The sequence below is a fragment of the Semicossyphus pulcher genome, unplaced genomic scaffold (assembly GCF_022749685.1).
Source record: "Semicossyphus pulcher isolate SPU_LCO1_2020_fin unplaced genomic scaffold, fSemPul1.0.p SCAF_18, whole genome shotgun sequence".
NCBI lineage: Eukaryota > Metazoa > Chordata > Actinopteri > Labriformes > Labridae > Semicossyphus > Semicossyphus pulcher.
The window spans coordinates 25911375-25928658 of NW_027211691.1; the positions used below are offsets into that span (position 1 = coordinate 25911375).

The 17284-nt window shown below is 41.4% G+C and overlaps 1 protein-coding gene across 2 annotated transcripts in view; it reads left to right on the forward strand.

The window, feature by feature from the left end:
* The first annotated feature begins 684 nt into the window (after positions 1–684).
* The window catches only part of LOC138595803 (NACHT, LRR and PYD domains-containing protein 12-like), a 56394-nt gene continuing 39794 nt past the window's right edge, over positions 685–17284 (forward strand). Inside the window, exons 1-11 of one of the 2 annotated variants that reach the window (XM_069667239.1) lie at positions 685–802; positions 1040–1189; positions 3085–3105; positions 3752–3981; positions 4743–6588; positions 8190–8363; positions 10109–10282; positions 11014–11187; positions 11632–11805; positions 13300–13473; positions 14967–15140. In XM_069667239.1, the coding sequence (XP_069523340.1) occupies positions 1059–1189; positions 3085–3105; positions 3752–3981; positions 4743–6588; positions 8190–8363; positions 10109–10282; positions 11014–11187; positions 11632–11805; positions 13300–13473; positions 14967–15140 (3272 nt within the window). In that variant the 5' untranslated portion in view covers positions 685–802; positions 1040–1058. The remainder of the gene's footprint in view (positions 803–1039; positions 1190–3084; positions 3106–3751; positions 3982–4742; positions 6589–8189; positions 8364–10108; positions 10283–11013; positions 11188–11631; positions 11806–13299; positions 13474–14966; positions 15141–17284) is intronic. The other variant, XM_069667236.1, reaches the window with a different exon arrangement.

The window sequence follows — 17284 nt, forward strand, 5'->3', positions numbered from 1 at the left end:
GCTGGCCCCGCCCCCCTCTTTCTGCCTGTCCCTGTCTGCTGTGTTGACGGTCTTCATCAGCACTCTGTTCAATTCTCGCAATTCAGTTCTCACAGCACGCGAGCCGCGTGTGCACGAGGGACGTTATTAATGACGTAGCGATCAAAACGATCGATCGATCAAATGGCATCTGCCCCCTCAGTGCTCTTCCTCACCGAGGAGAGAGGGCGAGCTTCCGTTCATTTGGAGCGGACATCTCCGCAGAGTCGTTTAATTACAACTTCAGGACACTTCATGTATGTAGCGGAAACACTGCTTCTAAAGTACCATCAAGTGTTTCCTTTAGTGTCTGATACACCAGAAGATCTGAGGGACATAAAACAGCAGCTGGACAATTCATATGTGTGGAAGATAATTTGAACCGGATTTTACTCCTTTTTTATAGCGATAGAAGTGCCGTGGGACGTTCACTGACTCACAGAGGATGAACTGTAATAATATTGATCACCCTGGCTTTTTTATGAAGCTTTGTCGGCAGGGCTCGATTGTTAGAACTGTTTCCTGTTAGAGAGTCGAGGAACAAGGTCTTTGCAATCAAGGTGAAAAGTGTAACCAAGCCAAGAGAGATGACCATGAACAGATAAAGATGATAGAAGAAGCACATCTGTGTAAGCCGCACACAGGTACACACGCAGTCAGAAATCACGGGGGAGGGGTCTCACTGAGAGTAACGTGAGAACAGGGAGAGAACAAGGAAGCTTCAACAAGACTGTTTTGCGTCGTCAGAAAAGAGCGGAAGGAGGTCACTGAAGGCTGAAGCAGAGTGAGTGTTTATTCAACATCTGATGCTTATGTTTTTTAAATGAACCTGCTGGTTGAATGACACACTTTGAACCTAATGTAACCCCAGAAAACAAGCAGATAACGAGTGGAAGGTGCTTTTACTGTGTGGGATGGAGACTTCCTGTTCTCCACCCTCCCGTGTTCACTCTTGCACAAACATGTTTCTTCTGAATGTGTTGTGTCTGAACTCAGTGAGTGTTTCTGATTTACCTTTCAGACTGACTTCAGAGCAGAAGATGAGTGTGTATGTGCAGGCCGAGGGGGACAGAGCAGAGTCTCCTGGAGCCAGCTGTCCGTCTCTGAAGAAAGAAGAGTTCAAAGATGAACCTCCAGACCGCAGTCATGAACCTGGACCCTCAGACGCAGAGTAAGAGAACTGACAGGATCGCATTTTCAGTTAACATGGAGAGAAAACAGAAAGAAAAGAATCTGTTTGTTATTCACACATGAAGCGTGGCGTGTGCGTGACGGCTGCGTGCGGTACTCGGCCAATTACACGGTGCAGATGAATTGTGATGAGTCCTATTGATCTCTGTAGTAAAAGTCACAGGCATGGAGAGTAAAGTAGGTCAACACTTCTGGTATGTTTTTTTCAAAGTAAAAGCCCTATTTGACATTTCTGTGGAGAGAGTTCAATGACTGTATAGATGGACGACGCGTCTCCATCTGCTCTCATTGTACGACAGTGATGCCAAAACAGCCCTGTGATAGGCGCTGCCATCTTGCGATGGTGACGTCATTTGGAGCCAGAGTCTGCGCAGTAGAGCTCGGCGGGTGGCGCCGCCGTAGCCACTTTCGCTAACCCATACAGCAGAGCAGCTTCTTGTGTTGGTCTGAGGTTAACATTCAGGTATGGAAACTTCAGTGAGTGTAGTGATTGTTTTAGTTACGTCTCATCTCGCCGATCGTCCTCCACTCTGCTAACCAGGAACTGATTGGCTGCAGGAGCCGTATTGGTCAACAGAGCTGTCAATCATGAGGCCACGCCCCCTTTTTGTAGCATCAAATAACTAATTAAAAGTAAACTTGTGAGAAAAATGAACATAAGAGATAAAGTACAACAGCAGCCAGACAGACATGGACACACACCTGGTGAGACGGCAGGGTGACACCTGGGTGGGTAACGAGTCAACACGAAGACCTGAATATTAAACACTTAGCCAGCCACAGCTCCATGAAGTCTGTGGTGATCTTTAGCCCGGTGTGTTGTTAACACTGTAGGACCTTACAGTGTAGTTCAGAGTGATGGCTTTCAAGACACGTTAACACCTCTGAGCCGACGTACAGCACACCGAGCAGACAGTGTTTTGCTCACAAGCACGTGTCACAAATGTTCGTCAAACTGAAGATCAAAGTGAAACCAGGACAGTGAAATGCAGAGCGAGTGGCAATAACCAAATGATGAAACTGATTTATTGATGTTTGTTGTCTTTATTTTAGCACATGTGCGAGCTCGTTGGCTCCGATGTGACACACAGAGCTCCTTTTCTGGTTCACTCAGCTTGAATTTGTTCCATTAGTGAGAATCTATTATTTAGAAGTTTGAGGGGCTGTTTATCCACACTCCATGAAGTGAAACATTCCTGGGTTCTCTATCAGGAAACAGGTGTGTTTGAAGGTGAGCAGAGCCCCGTTGATAGAATGAGGGTCATTTCATTTGTGATGGAAAATGAATATCAGAAATATAACTGAGAAGAAGTGCATGAAAACGCATCGTATCCAATCACATTGCACCAGATTGAGTGGCACTGGATCGTTCTAGATTCAAACGTATCGTCCATGAATGCTGTCGTAGCTCATGTGTCTGGATGTGTATCAGATCGTCTGAGGGAGAGATGCACACCCCGAACATCCACCCATTAATGTTTGAAGGATCAAAGAAGAACCATTCATGTCCTGTTCCTCTGAGTATCTGTGACAGCTGTCAGTCACCTAGAAACACTGTGATCTAATGTAACACATTTAAACCTCCTCATGAACGACAGCGGCAGCTGTTTGAGTGTTCAGAGCTTCTTTATTATCGTTGTCATCAGAGACTTTATCAAGGCTTCATGTGACATGAACGAAAATGTGATCTAACCTGATCATCGTCCTTCCTGTCAGTAGTGAGTTTATCACCTGCAGCAGATGACTGCCAGCACGGCCATGTTTGAAAAAGTGTCCTCTTGTTTCCTTCTTGTCGTTTCCATCATCTTTTTATTTTCTTGTTTTCTCTTTGGTTACCTGCTGACACTAATCTGACACCGTGTGCTCCGTGAGCAGGAACGTGGAACTTAAACACAGGTGAGGAAAACAAAGTGCAGAAGGAAAGGGCTGTTTGAGGCGAGGTGAAGCAAACATGATAAATATAGTGAATACTCCCAGCAGCTTCTTCAAACAGAGGACATGCTGACCAACATCTACTGTAGATTACACCCTGATGAGGGCCTCATCCAACCATAACTTTAAAAGTCCAAAGTGTCATTTTAGTGGACTAATTAAGTTTGTATTGTTGTTCATCTTTGAACTCAAAGGTTCTAAAGAAGCTCAGAGCTGAACAAGCCTTTCTCTGCTCTGTTTGATTGGAGGCTTCACTGTGAAGCAGCTGCAGGAAGTGTTGTGACTATGAGGTAACTGGGTGGTTACCAGCTAAACAGAAACAGAACTACACTACACCCTTGTGGTCAAAATAAGGTACCTGCACAAAACACAAGTGAGGAATGGCTCCTACAGGTAGTGTGAAGTTTGTAGTGATGACAAACTACAGGCAGATCACTAAATGTTTCCTCAGACAGGAAAAGCAGTGAATGAGGCTTTATGAAAGAAAGATGCAGTCTAAAGGCTGAATTCAAACAGAAATGTGACGACACTTAAATTGTTATCTGTGTCCAAATCTTTATTTTTCAAAGAGTCAACAGATCAGTTCAGTTATAAAGACATGTGTTCACAGAGGGAGGAAGAGGAGTCATGCTCCTGTGGAGGAGCAGCCGTCCTGCTGCGCTGTGTGTCAGGACGTCCTGAAGGATCCAGTCTCCATCAGCTGTGGGCACTGGTTCTGCAGACAGTGCATCACCTCATACTGGGACCAGTCTGGTTCACCAGTACACTCCTCCTGTCCCCAGTGTGGAGAAAGATCCAGAACAGGACCTCAGACCGCCTTTCAGACCAGCTCTGTACAAAGTAAGGCTGCACACCTGTGTGCTCACGTTAACATGTTGATGAATATCATTACACTCAAAGTCCAGGTGACATTTAACTCCATGTTGTTGAGCTCCAGCAGGTTTATCTGCTCTATTATTCGTCCTGTGTTCTCCTTTCAGAGAACATCTGAACACAAAGAGATGAATATATATTGAATATGTTTAGGAAACATGATATCTCCCACTGTCTCTGTGTTAACTAATCAGCATGATTTGTGTTCTCTGTTCCAAAGAGGGACATGGAGAACTTTGAACTCTGCGTGAAGCAGCTCAGTTTCTGTTCTATCAGAGGCAGACAGCAGACACAACAAGAGCCACAGACTTTGAACAACAGCCCTCATTAGCTTTCCTTCTCATGTTTCCTTCTTCACTAACTCACAAACACAGCTGTTGTCCTGCTTGTTAAACAAGTGACCAAACAAACAGCTGCCATGGAAATGTTCACTGCTCCAACAGTCTCCAGTAGAAAGCTCATGAGCTCATCAATCTCAGCACATTAAACAGCTTAAAAACTTTCCTTCTAATATCAATTTTGATGAAATGATTTGAGGCTCAGTCTGCCGCCTCTGCTGTCACTCAAACACATGACAAACACAGCGACACACAGAGGCTGAGAAAAAGGAGCATCTTTGACCTGAAACTGTTCTTCATTATTCACTTATTTTTATTTCTTTTTAATAGTAATAAAATGATCACTAGATTGTGACATTTTCTTTGCTTTGTCTCACTTCTCTTTTTTAGCGGCAGGTGGTCTGCAGCAGGTTTTAGAAGAACACAAGATGAGTCTGAGGAGGAGATGTGAATGTGTGACTGAAGGAACTGAAGCAGGAAGTAGAACCCTCCTCAACAGGATCTTCACTGAGCTCTACATCACAGAGGGACAGAGTGAAGAGGTAAATACCCAACATGAAGTGAGGCAGCTTGAGACTGCTTCCAAGATGGAGACCCTCCATGACACTCCAATCAAGTGCCACAACATCTTCAAAGCCTTTCCTGACCAACAGAATCACATCAGAGTCGTTCTGACCAACGGCGTCGCTGGTGTTGGAAAAACCTTCTCAGTGCAGAAGTTCACTCTGGACTGGGCAGAGGGCTCGGAGAACCAACATATCAGTCTGCTGATTCTGCTTTCCTTCAGGGAGCTGAACCTGATCAGAGACGAGCAGTGCAGTCTCCTCCAGCTGCTCCATGATTTCCATCCAACATTACAGAAGCTCACAGCAGAGACGCTCGCTGTCTGTAAACTGTTGTTCATCTTTGACGGCCTGGATGAAAGCAGACTTTCATTAGATTTCCACAACACTCAGGTTGTGTCTGACGTCTCACAGAGGTCATCAGTTAACCTGCTGTTGACAAACCTTATTAAGGGAAATCTGCTTCCCTCGGCTCTCGTCTGGATAACTTCTCGGCCTGCAGCAGCCAATCAGATCCCTCCTTCATGTGTGGACAGGGTAACAGAAGTACGAGGCTTCACTGACGCCCAGAAGGAGGAGTACTTCAGGAGGAGGTTCGGTGATGAAGAGCTGTCCAGCAGAGTCATCTCACACATCAAGACATCCAGGAGCCTCCACATCATGTGTCTGATCCCAGTCTTCTGCTGGATCACTGCGACAGTTCTGGAGCACATGTTGACCACAGGCCAGAGAGGAGAGCTGCCCAGGACCCTGACTGACATGTACTCACACTTCCTGCTGGTTCAGACAAAGAGGAAGAAGCAGAAGTATGATGAGGGACAAGAGACGAGTCCACAGGAGCTGATCAAGGCTGACAGGGAAGTTCTCCTGAAGCTGGGGAGGCTGGCGTTTGAACATCTGGAGAAAGGAAACATCATGTTCTACCAAGAAGACCTGGAGCAGTGTGGTCTGGATGTCACAGAGGCCTCGGTGTACTCAGGAGTTTGTACAGAGATCTTCAAAAGAGAGAGTGTGATCTTCCAGGAAACAGTCTACTGCTTCGTTCATCTGAGCATTCAGGAGTTTCTGGCTGCAGTCTACATGTTCCACTGTTACACCAACAGAAGCACAGAGGTACTGGAGGCTTTCCTACCAGACATTAAACTCAAGGACTCAAACACAAAGTCTTTTCATAAGAAGATTTCAGAGCTTTTTCGAAACCCTGGCCCATCCCTGGATGTCTTTCTGAGGAGCGCCATGAAGAAATCCCTTCAAAGTAAGAATGGTCACCTGGACCTGTTTGTTCGCTTCCTTCATGGACTGCCTCTGAAGTCCAACCAAAGACTCTTAGGAGGCCTGCTGGGTCGCACAGACACCGGCCGAAAGATTACTCAGAGAGTCATCAACAACCTGAAAGAGATGAACAGTGATGAGATCTCTCCTGACAGAAGCATCAACATCTTCCACTGTCTGATGGAGATGAACGACCGCTCGGTCCATCAGGAGATCCAAGAGTTCCTGAAGTCACAGAACAGATCAGAGAAAGAACTCTCTGTGATCCACTGCTCTGCTCTGGCCTACATGCTGCAGATGTCAGAGGAGGTTCTGGATGAGTTGGACCTAAAGAAGTACAACACAACAGATGAGGGACGACTGAGACTGATTCCAGCTGTGAGGAACTGCAGGAAGGCTCGGTAAGTCCACATTTAAATAACAGTATAGACACATGTAGATCTGTGTTTGAGGTGTTTTCTTTTTTAATTGTAAAATTAGTAGATATTTAATGGAACAATTGGTCAGTTATAATGTCACAGATGGTCTGACGCTGATTTAAAGTGCAAAATTACATTTTTCAGTTAGTTGTGTTTATAGCTGTCGATTTAATAAACACAGGTATTATATTTATTTCTAAAGACCATTACATCTATTTGTCTTCTATGAACCTTCCCTCGAGTGACAGAGGCGTCATGTTGACCTGGTAATAGAAGATAACAACTTAAGAGGTTGTGGTTTTATCACAACATCAAAGGATTTGACAGCTGTCATTGAATGCATGAACGTTAGTTTTACCTGAGTAGGTTCTACAAGGTGCCGTATAAAGTCACACACATCGTAAAGATTATTTTTTTATACTGAAAGCATTTTGTTTTTGAGTTGTCTCTCCGTCTGTTTTCCCGTTCTTGTGAATAAGAGATCTCAGGAACGCCTTTAATAAAAAAGAAAAGACAAAGTCAACTCGGCCTCAAAGTTAGGTGACCTGATTTTTTTTTTTTTGGCTTATACCTTTATAAGAAAGGACAGTGAAGAGCGACAGGAGAAATGGGGAGGAGAGGGTGGAGGAAGAGATGCACCAAAGGGCCACGAGTCGGAGTTGAACTCGCAGCGATGTGCGAGGACTCTGCCTTTGCTTGTGAGCCTGCTCTACCAACTGAGCTAAACCAGCGCCCCGCGGGATGAACTGATTTGAGTTTTGCTGTCAAACATTTCTGAGCTCCGTCAAAACACATTCTCGTCTCAAACTCCAGAACGGATGTAAGAATTATGAAACAACTTCATGCTAACGTCTTATAGGAAAATGTTCTGAAGTAAATGTGATATCTCAGCAACAACGACTGCAGAGAGGACGATGCTCTCTGCTGTGGATTAGTGAACAATCTCTCCTGGTGTACCTGTTGATCTTGCTGGAGAGAAAAGGGTCCAGTGACAACCAAATGCTGTTCAGAGAAACACAGAGAGACGTTCTCTGGTATTATGTCCCCTCTGTAAATGATATACAAATCTAACCCTGTCCCGGCCACAGTTACATTCAGTGGGAAATAGAGATGAAAGAAATCTGCAACTTGACAGGCATATCACTGACAAGTGGTAGCTTTAGTTGCTTCAGAGGTTAAAAATAAATAAAGATATTTCAGAAGTCCGAGATAATTTATGCAACTATTCCTGTGACTCACAATTTTATAGAGAGTAGGTAGAATATTAAGGTATGTAACCCCCCCCCCCCAAAAGGAAATTAAGCTGCTTTAATTAAAGGCTGTACTGTACTTCACGTAAAAAGAAGTACATATATATATATATATATATGTGTGTGTGTGTGTGTGTGTGTGTGTGTGTGTAACGGCGACTGCTATTCAAAGCCGCCCATTGTTCCCAGGGTTAGATGTTAATGAAGCGCGTACTCGATACTCTTTTTGTCTGCATTTTTATTCTAATAATACTCAACACAACAAACAGCATGTGTGTGCATGCATTTCCTATTAATTCCTAATATTATTTCACAATGTTTACATCATAACAGATTTTCTGATTGTGGAATATCAAACACTCACTGTGAAATCGTGGCCTCAGCTCTGAAGTCCAACCCCTCCCATCTGAGAGAGCTGGAGCTGAGTGACAACAAGCTGCAGGATTCAGGAGTGAAGCTGCTGTCTGATGGACTGAAGAGTCCAAACTGCAGACTGGAGACTCTGAAGTCAGATAACATTATTGTTCTTCTATTCTACTCTGTTACTGTTGTGAATCTTTTATCTTTAATTATTGATTAAACCTCATTTGTGTTCAGACATAACTTACATGTATATATATTTGTTTTACATTTAATTGTGTTCACATTTTCACTTCAAACACCTCGTCTACAGTCCTACAATAGACTTCTAGTGTTTTAAAAACATGTAGGAAATGTCCTGATAGTTGTTAATAAATTGTTGATGATTTTTAGTGAATGATCTCAACTGTATCCAGAATAACCTCTGACCTCATGTTTGTTTTCATGAGAAAGTTTACTGGCTGAAGCCCAAAGTGCTTCACAGACAGGAGATGAAAACACAGATTGACAGCAGTAGATGATAAAACAGGAAATAAAAATATAACATAATGAAAGATTATTAAAATGCAATAAAAAGATCAAAATACATCAAAATATATATATAAATATATACATAATACATCAGATATTAGGAATCGATAAAATACATAAAAATGTAAATGAGTAAAAGTTGAGAAGGCCAGAATAAATCCCAGACATAAGACTATTGTTAAAAACGCTAAAAACATAGAACAAGGCTATAAAATGACTCCAAGCCAGAAGCCTGATCAAAAACATGTCTTTAGCCTACTTGTAGGCCAGCTGTCCGAAAAATCAAACTTACAATAAATCAAACATAATCAAAGTGCCACCGATGCACCATGGGGATGTGGTGTACGCAGGCTAAAGAAGTCCATTGTCCATTCAAGGTTGTGCGTTTCTTATGGTTTATTTTCCCAATAATCAAGCAAGCAAACAAAAGAACAAAGAAATCATGGCTCCTGCTGCCTCTCTTGCACTGGTAAAAAACTATAGGCTCACCCAGGTGCATGCTGGTCCTCTACCTGCCTACCTACCTACCTCTATAAACTCAGGTGCCCACAGTGTTACCCCAAATTCTAAACAAAACAAACCAAGATACTAATTATGCAAAAACCAAATATACTAAACAAACAAAAAATAATAATAATAATTAAACTAAACAAACAACTAGCAAAAGAAAATAGGATCAAAATCTAATCAAAATAAAGCCAAGGCCTAGAATAATCGAACTATACTACTTATTACTAATGAACTAAATACTAAGAACAAATGAACAGCTCCTACACTACTTTTCAAAACACCCAGAGAGCTTGCATGTTTGATTTCAGGAGGCAGTGAGCTCCACAGTTCAGGTGCATAAGAACAGAAAGCTCTCTCTCCGGTGCTTGTGTGTGATACATGGGGAACATTAAAAAGGGAAGCACTCGAGGACCTCAGTCACTCTCTGTTACTATTGTAGACCTCATGTGTTTCATTACCGACTGAGCCTAACTCATGTTCATCAATAACTCACATCATGACCGTATAGATTCTGTGTTGTTCATATTTTCATGTTTCTTACACTAAATTTATTCTGCAGTCACAAAAGACTTCTGTTAGTTAAAGAAACCAGAGAAAATGTCCTCTGTCAGTTTTTACTGCCAATTAATGTTGATGATTTTTAGTGAATGATCTCAACTGTATCCAGAATAACCTCTGACCTCATGTTTGTTTTCATGAGAAAGTTTACTGGCTGAAGCAGAAATATTTCTTTACTTTGATTTGGTTACAAAAATCAAGACATGTTGATGTTTATTTACACATTTAAAACTTGAACACATCAAATTGGATTGTTAATGAATTTTATCTCCATGTCTTTTTTCTTTATTCAGATTGTGGAGCTGCAGTTTGTCAGAGATCAGCTGTGCTTCTCTGGCCTCAGCTCTGAAGTCCAACCCCTCCCATCTGAGAGAGCTGGAGCTGAGCTACAACAAGCTGCAGGATTCAGGAGTGAAGCTGCTGTGTGATTTTCTGCAGAGTCCAAACTGCAGACTGGAGACTCTGAGGTCAGATAACATTATTGTTCTTCTATTCTGAGATGAATATGATGTGAAAATGATGGCGACACTAAACTTTAGACATCAGGCTGATATTATACTGATCCACACCTGATGGTCAGTATGTTTTCTTCTTCATGTGTTTTAGATGATGTTCAGAAAAACTCTAAATTAAAAGGACTAAATAAATGTTTTCAGCTTCAACCATCAGATAACGATAGATATATTCAGGATGTGTTCTTCAACATGTTGATGAAGCTGTCAGTCATGATGCTGATACTGACTGAATAGTTGGAACTGTAGATGCTTTGATTTCAGGACTTCTCTGTTAGTAACAGAATTAATACACATTGATTTAGTTCACATTGATCCACAATTGATCCTGATATATTTGTCTTCTTTGGAAGCTTCTGGATCATCAAGTGAATCTTGAATCAGTTTCTCAGAGTGTTTCTGTGTTTGGCTGCTCAACATGAGTTTGTACAGTCTGATCCACTGGTGGAGCTGGCACAGTTTAACAGGTGGAGGCACTCAAACTTTCTTGAAGTAGCAGCATGTTGGAGTTAATATAAATAAGAGCTATTTTTATTGTTGTATGTTACAGTATTTAACCTGCATCCTGTTGGGTTCAGGTGTTTGGAGGATCCATTTTAACTTCTTCATTCTAAACTCTCTTCAGCTCTCAGCAGATTATTAGACATTAACTGATTAATGATGTTACATAATTATTCTTTATTCAGATTGAGTCTCTGCAGTTTGTCAGAGATCAGCTGTGCTTCTCTGGCCTCAGCTCTGAAGTCCAACCCCTCCCATCTGAGAGAGCTGGACCTGAGTGACAACGAGCTGCAGGATTCAGGAGTGAAGCTGCTGCATGATTTTCTGCAGAGTCCAAACTGCAGACTGAAGACTCTGAGGTCAGTTCACTGACTCTCTGTTACTATTGTAGACCTCATGTGTTTCATTACCGACTGAGCCTAACTCATGTTCATCAATAACTCACATCATGACCGTATAGATTCTGTGTTGTTCATATTTTCATGTTTCTTACACTAAATTTTTTCTGCAGTCACAAAAGACTTCTGTTAGTTAAAGAAACCAGAGAAAATGTCCTCTGTCAGTTTTTACTGCCAATTAATGTTGATGATTTTTAGTGAATGATCTCAACTGTATCCAGAATAACCTCTGACCTCATGTTTGTTTTCATGAGAAAGTTTACTGGCTGAAGCAGAAATATTTCTTTACTTTGATTTGGTTACAAAAATCAAGACATGTTGATGTTTATTTACACATTTAAAACTTGAACACATCAAATTGGATTGTTCATGATTTTTATCTCCATATCTTTTTTCTTTATTCAGATTGTGGAGCTGCAGTTTGTCAGAGATCAGCTGTGCTTCTCTGGCCTCAGCTCTGAAGTCCAACCCCTCCCATCTGAGAGAGCTGGAGCTGAGTGACAACTACCTGCAGGATTCAGGAGTGAAGCTGCTGTGTGATTTTCTGCAGAGTCCAAACTGCAGACTGGAGACTCTGAGGTCAGTTCACTGAGTCTCAACTCAACTCAGCTTTATTTATATATCACCTTTCATACATAAAGCATGCAGCCCAAAGTGCTTCACAGACAGGAGATGAAAACACAGATTGACAGCAGTAGATGATAAAACAGGAAATAAAAATATAACATAATGAAAGATTATTAAAATGCAATAAAAAGATCAAAATACATCAAAATATATATATAAATATATACATAATACATCAGATATTAGGAATCGATGAAATACATAAAAATGTAAATGAGTAAAAGTTGAGAAGGCCAGAATAAATCCCAGACATAAGACTATTGTTAAAAACGCTAAAAACATAGAACAAGGCTATAAAATGACTCCAAGCCAGAAGCCTGATCAAAAACATGTCTTTAGCCTACTTGTAGGCCAGCTGTCCGAAAAATCAAACTTACAATAAATCAAACATAATCAAAGTGCCACCGATGCACCATGGGGATGTGGTGTACGCAGGCTAAAGAAGTCCATTGTCCATTCAAGGTTGTGCGTTTCTTATGGTTTATTTTCCCAATAATCAAGCAAGCAAACAAAAGAACAAAGAAATCATGGCTCCTGCTGCCTCTCTTGCACTGGTAAAAAACTATAGGCTCACCCAGGTGCATGCTGGTCCTCTACCTGCCTACCTACCTACCTCTATAAACTCAGGTGCCCACAGTGTTACCCCAAATTCTAAACAAAACAAACCAAGATACTAATTATGCAAAAACCAAATATACTAAACAAACAAAAAATAATAATAATAATTAAACTAAACAAACAACTAGCAAAAGAAAATAGGATCAAAATCTAATCAAAATAAAGCCAAGGCCTAGAATAATCGAACTATACTACTTATTACTAATGAACTAAATACTAAGAACAAATGAACAGCTCCTACACTACTTTTCAAAACACCCAGAGAGCTTGCATGTTTGATTTCAGGAGGCAGTGAGCTCCACAGTTCAGGTGCATAAGAACAGAAAGCTCTCTCTCCGGTGCTTGTGTGTGATACATGGGGAACATTAAAAAGGGAAGCACTCGAGGACCTCAGTCACTCTCTGTTACTATTGTAGACCTCATGTGTTTCATTACCGACTGAGCCTAACTCATGTTCATCAATAACTCACATCATGACCGTATAGATTCTGTGTTGTTCATATTTTCATGTTTCTTACACTAAATTTATTCTGCAGTCACAAAAGACTTCTGTTAGTTAAAGAAACCAGAGAAAATGTCCTCTGTCAGTTTTTACTGTCAATTAATGTTGATGATTTTTAGTGAATGATCTCAACTGTATCCAGAATAACCTCTGACCTCATGTTTGTTTTCATGAGAAAGTTTACTGGCTGAAGCAGAAATATTTCTTTACTTTGATTTGGTTACAAAAATCAAGACATGTTGATGTTTATTTACACATTTAAAACTTGAACACATCAAATTGGATTGTTCATGAATTTTATCTCCATGTCTTTTTTCTTTATTCAGATTGAGGAGCTGCAGGTTGTCAGAGATCAGCTGTGCTTCTCTGGCCTCAGCTCTGAAGTCCAACCCCTCCCATCTGAGAGAGCTGGAGCTGAGCTCCAACAAGCTGCAGGATTCAGGAGTGAAGCTGCTGTGTGATTTTCTGCAGAGTCCAAACTGCAGACTGGAGACTCTGAGGTCAGTTCACTGAGTCTCAACTCAACTCAGCTTTATTTATATATCACCTTTCATACATAAAGCATGCAGCCCAAAGTGCTTCACAGACAGGAGATGAAAACACAGATTGACAGCAGTAGATGATAAAACAGGAAATAAAAATATAACATAATGAAAGATTATTAAAATGCAATAAAAAGATCAAAATACATCAAAATATATATATAAATATATACATAATACATCAGATATTAGGAATCGATGAAATACATAAAAATGTAAATGAGTAAAAGTTGAGAAGGCCAGAATAAATCCCAGACATAAGACTATTGTTAAAAACGCTAAAAACATAGAACAAGGCTATAAAATGACTCCAAGCCAGAAGCCTGATCAAAAACATGTCTTTAGCCTACTTGTAGGCCAGCTGTCCGAAAAATCAAACTTACAATAAATCAAACATAATCAAAGTGCCACCGATGCACCATGGGGATGTGGTGTACGCAGGCTAAAGAAGTCCATTGTCCATTCAAGGTTGTGCGTTTCTTATGGTTTATTTTCCCAATAATCAAGCAAGCAAACAAAAGAACAAAGAAATCATGGCTCCTGCTGCCTCTCTTGCACTGGTAAAAAACTATAGGCTCACCCAGGTGCATGCTGGTCCTCTACCTGCCTACCTACCTACCTCTATAAACTCAGGTGCCCACAGTGTTACCCCAAATTCTAAACAAAACAAACCAAGATACTAATTATGCAAAAACCAAATATACTAAACAAACAAAAAATAATAATAATAATTAAACTAAACAAACAACTAGCAAAAGAAAATAGGATCAAAATCTAATCAAAATAAAGCCAAGGCCTAGAATAATCGAACTATACTACTTATTACTAATGAACTAAATACTAAGAACAAATGAACAGCTCCTACACTACTTTTCAAAACACCCAGAGAGCTTGCATGTTTGATTTCAGGAGGCAGTGAGCTCCACAGTTCAGGTGCATAAGAACAGAAAGCTCTCTCTCCGGTGCTTGTGTGTGATACATGGGGAACATTAAAAAGGGAAGCACTCGAGGACCTCAGTCACTCTCTGTTACTATTGTAGACCTCATGTGTTTCATTACCGACTGAGCCTAACTCATGTTCATCAATAACTCACATCATGACCGTATAGATTCTGTGTTGTTCATATTTTCATGTTTCTTACACTAAATTTATTCTGCAGTCACAAAAGACTTCTGTTAGTTAAAGAAACCAGAGAAAATGTCCTCTGTCAGTTTTTACTGCCAATTAATGTTGATGATTTTTAGTGAATGATCTCAACTGTATCCAGAATAACCTCTGACCTCATGTTTGTTTTCATGAGAAAGTTTACTGGCTGAAGCAGAAATATTTCTTTACTTTGATTTGGTTACAAAAATCAAGATTGTTGATGTTTATTTACACATTTAAAACTTGAACACATCAAATTGGATTGTTAATGAATTTTATCTCCATATCTTTTTTCTTTATTCAGATTGTGGAGCTGCAGTTTGTCAGAGATCAGCTGTGCTTCTCTGGCCTCAGCTCTGAAGTCCAACCCCTCCCATCTGAGAGAGCTGGAGCTGAGCTCCAACAAGCTGCAGGATTCAGCAGTGAAGCTGCTGTGTGATTTTCTGCAGAGTCCAAACTGCAGACTGGAGACTCTGAGGTCAGTGAAGGATTTAACACAGTTCATGTTGCTTAGCAGTGTTAAACACACTGAATTAGTTTGTACTCCATTCAACTCTTTCCACAGTTTCAGCTTCCACTGTGTGAGCACCCAGTCCAACAAGTAAGAGTTGCTCGTGTAGATATCAGGATGAGGACCAATTGTACAAAAGTACTTCTTCTAGTGATCAAAGTATCCCCTCTGTGAATGGAGCCTTGGGTTTCTGCATTACGGGGGGGACCCACCGGACGAGGAAGCGCTGCGAAGCTCCGCGCTACAAAAAATCATTTCTCCGCGCCGGTCGACAAGCGCCTCTGCTCCTCAGCTGTCGTTTACTCACATTTGGAGCTGTTTTTTAATCATGCTCTCTCTCTCTGTTTGCGTGTGTGTTTTGACACCTCGCCCCCACCCCCTATAGCCAGCCCACTTTGTGTCTCTCTCTTTCTTGTGTGTGTGTGTGTGTGTGTGTGTGTGTGTGTGTGTGTGTGTGTGTGTGTGTGCGCGCGCGCGCGTGTGTGTGTGTGTGTGTGTGTGTGCGTGTGTGTGTGTGTGTGTGTGCTTGCATCTTCATCTCTCTAGCGCTCTGTTTAGATACTGACAAATATATAAAAGCACACAAATATAACATCGCATTTGTCAATCGCGGTGTTTTAATTTTGAAACCGGATTCTCTCGTTGTTTCATGTGTGACTTCCTGCCAGGATTGACGCGATCACTCGCGGCTCGCGCAAAAAATAGACCAGGCGCTGAAACGATCGCTGCAGGGTGCGAGCCGGCGGCGGAGGTGCGCGCCGCGGCGCGTCTGGTGTGAACGACACAATCGGTTAACATGGGCGCCGAAAGGAAACTGGCTCCGCTTCTCGGCGCTTCCGCGGCTATTCGCGGGGCTTCTGCGTCCGGTCTGTCCCCGGCGTTAGTACCACAGCCCAGGGGTCAGCCTAGCCAAGCCCAACAGATCAGTATCAGAATCAGATTACTTTTGGATGCAGTTTCTTATTTTCCATCTTACATTTCTTTTCTTCACTGCATTCTTTAATTCTTCAACAAAACATGAGATGCAATTGCATGAGAGTCAGCAGTTACTTGTAGTCCTTGTAGTGATGATATGACCTGTTGCAAAGCATTTGATCAGTTGCTTTGTGGAAGGACTTTAAGCTTGACTGACTTCAAGAACAAACTATTTAAATTTGGTTCCATAACTTTTGGGTTGTGTTCGTCCGAACAGAATCAACGGAGAGGTGATCACAGCTGACAAACTCAAAACATGTGAGTATTGAAGCAATGTCCATCATTCATCAAGCTACTTTACACAGATATCTGATTCTATATAAGCAGGTGCTCCTTGTTCCACTGTTTGTTCTATACCTTTTAGTCAGAGCTCTAAACATCACTTCTTCTCTATCAGGTGACGACAATGTCAACCTGGATGTGAAGGAAAAGCTTCACCTGCCTGATGATGACGAGAAGGTGAGGAAAGAAGTTGCAGTGCGCTCTCCACCGTCCATTATTCTCGCAGAGTTGAAGTCTTTGCATTAAACTAGTTAAGACTGTCATGACAGCATGAGGCAGTGCAGCACACGGATAAGAAATAACAACTCTGTCAGCAACTTGAGGGGTTGCTTTCCGCAGTTTTTTCATTTTGACTGTAAGCTGCAGTAGAACTGCAAACCTTCATCTTGTTGGTCGTTTCTCTGAGTCGTGGTTTTCAAAGAGAAATCTGACGGCCCAAAGTCAGAGCCAGAAACGTACAGAGCAATCTCTTGATGAAAATATTCCTCTGGATGTTATAGACTTCTCGAAGCAAAGATTTCCAAAGAGACACAACGGAGTAGAGACCAAACCGTTTCAAATCTGGGAGACAAACATTTGAGAATAATGTGAATTTGTCAAAGTGAGAAGATGTTGCTTCTCCAGTATCTTACAGTCAGTGGTGGAAAAAGTACCTGAAAGCCGCGATTGAGTAAAAGCACAGATATCAAACCAGAACATGTCAAAGTCAGCTGTTCTAATGTTACTCGAGTAAAAGTCTTAAAGTATCTGATCTTTTTTGTTCTTAAGTGTCAAAAGTATTTTCTCATTATTTGTACTGAAGGATTGAAAGTAAAAGTACAAGTACGTGATATTTATAAAAGGGAAAGTGGTCA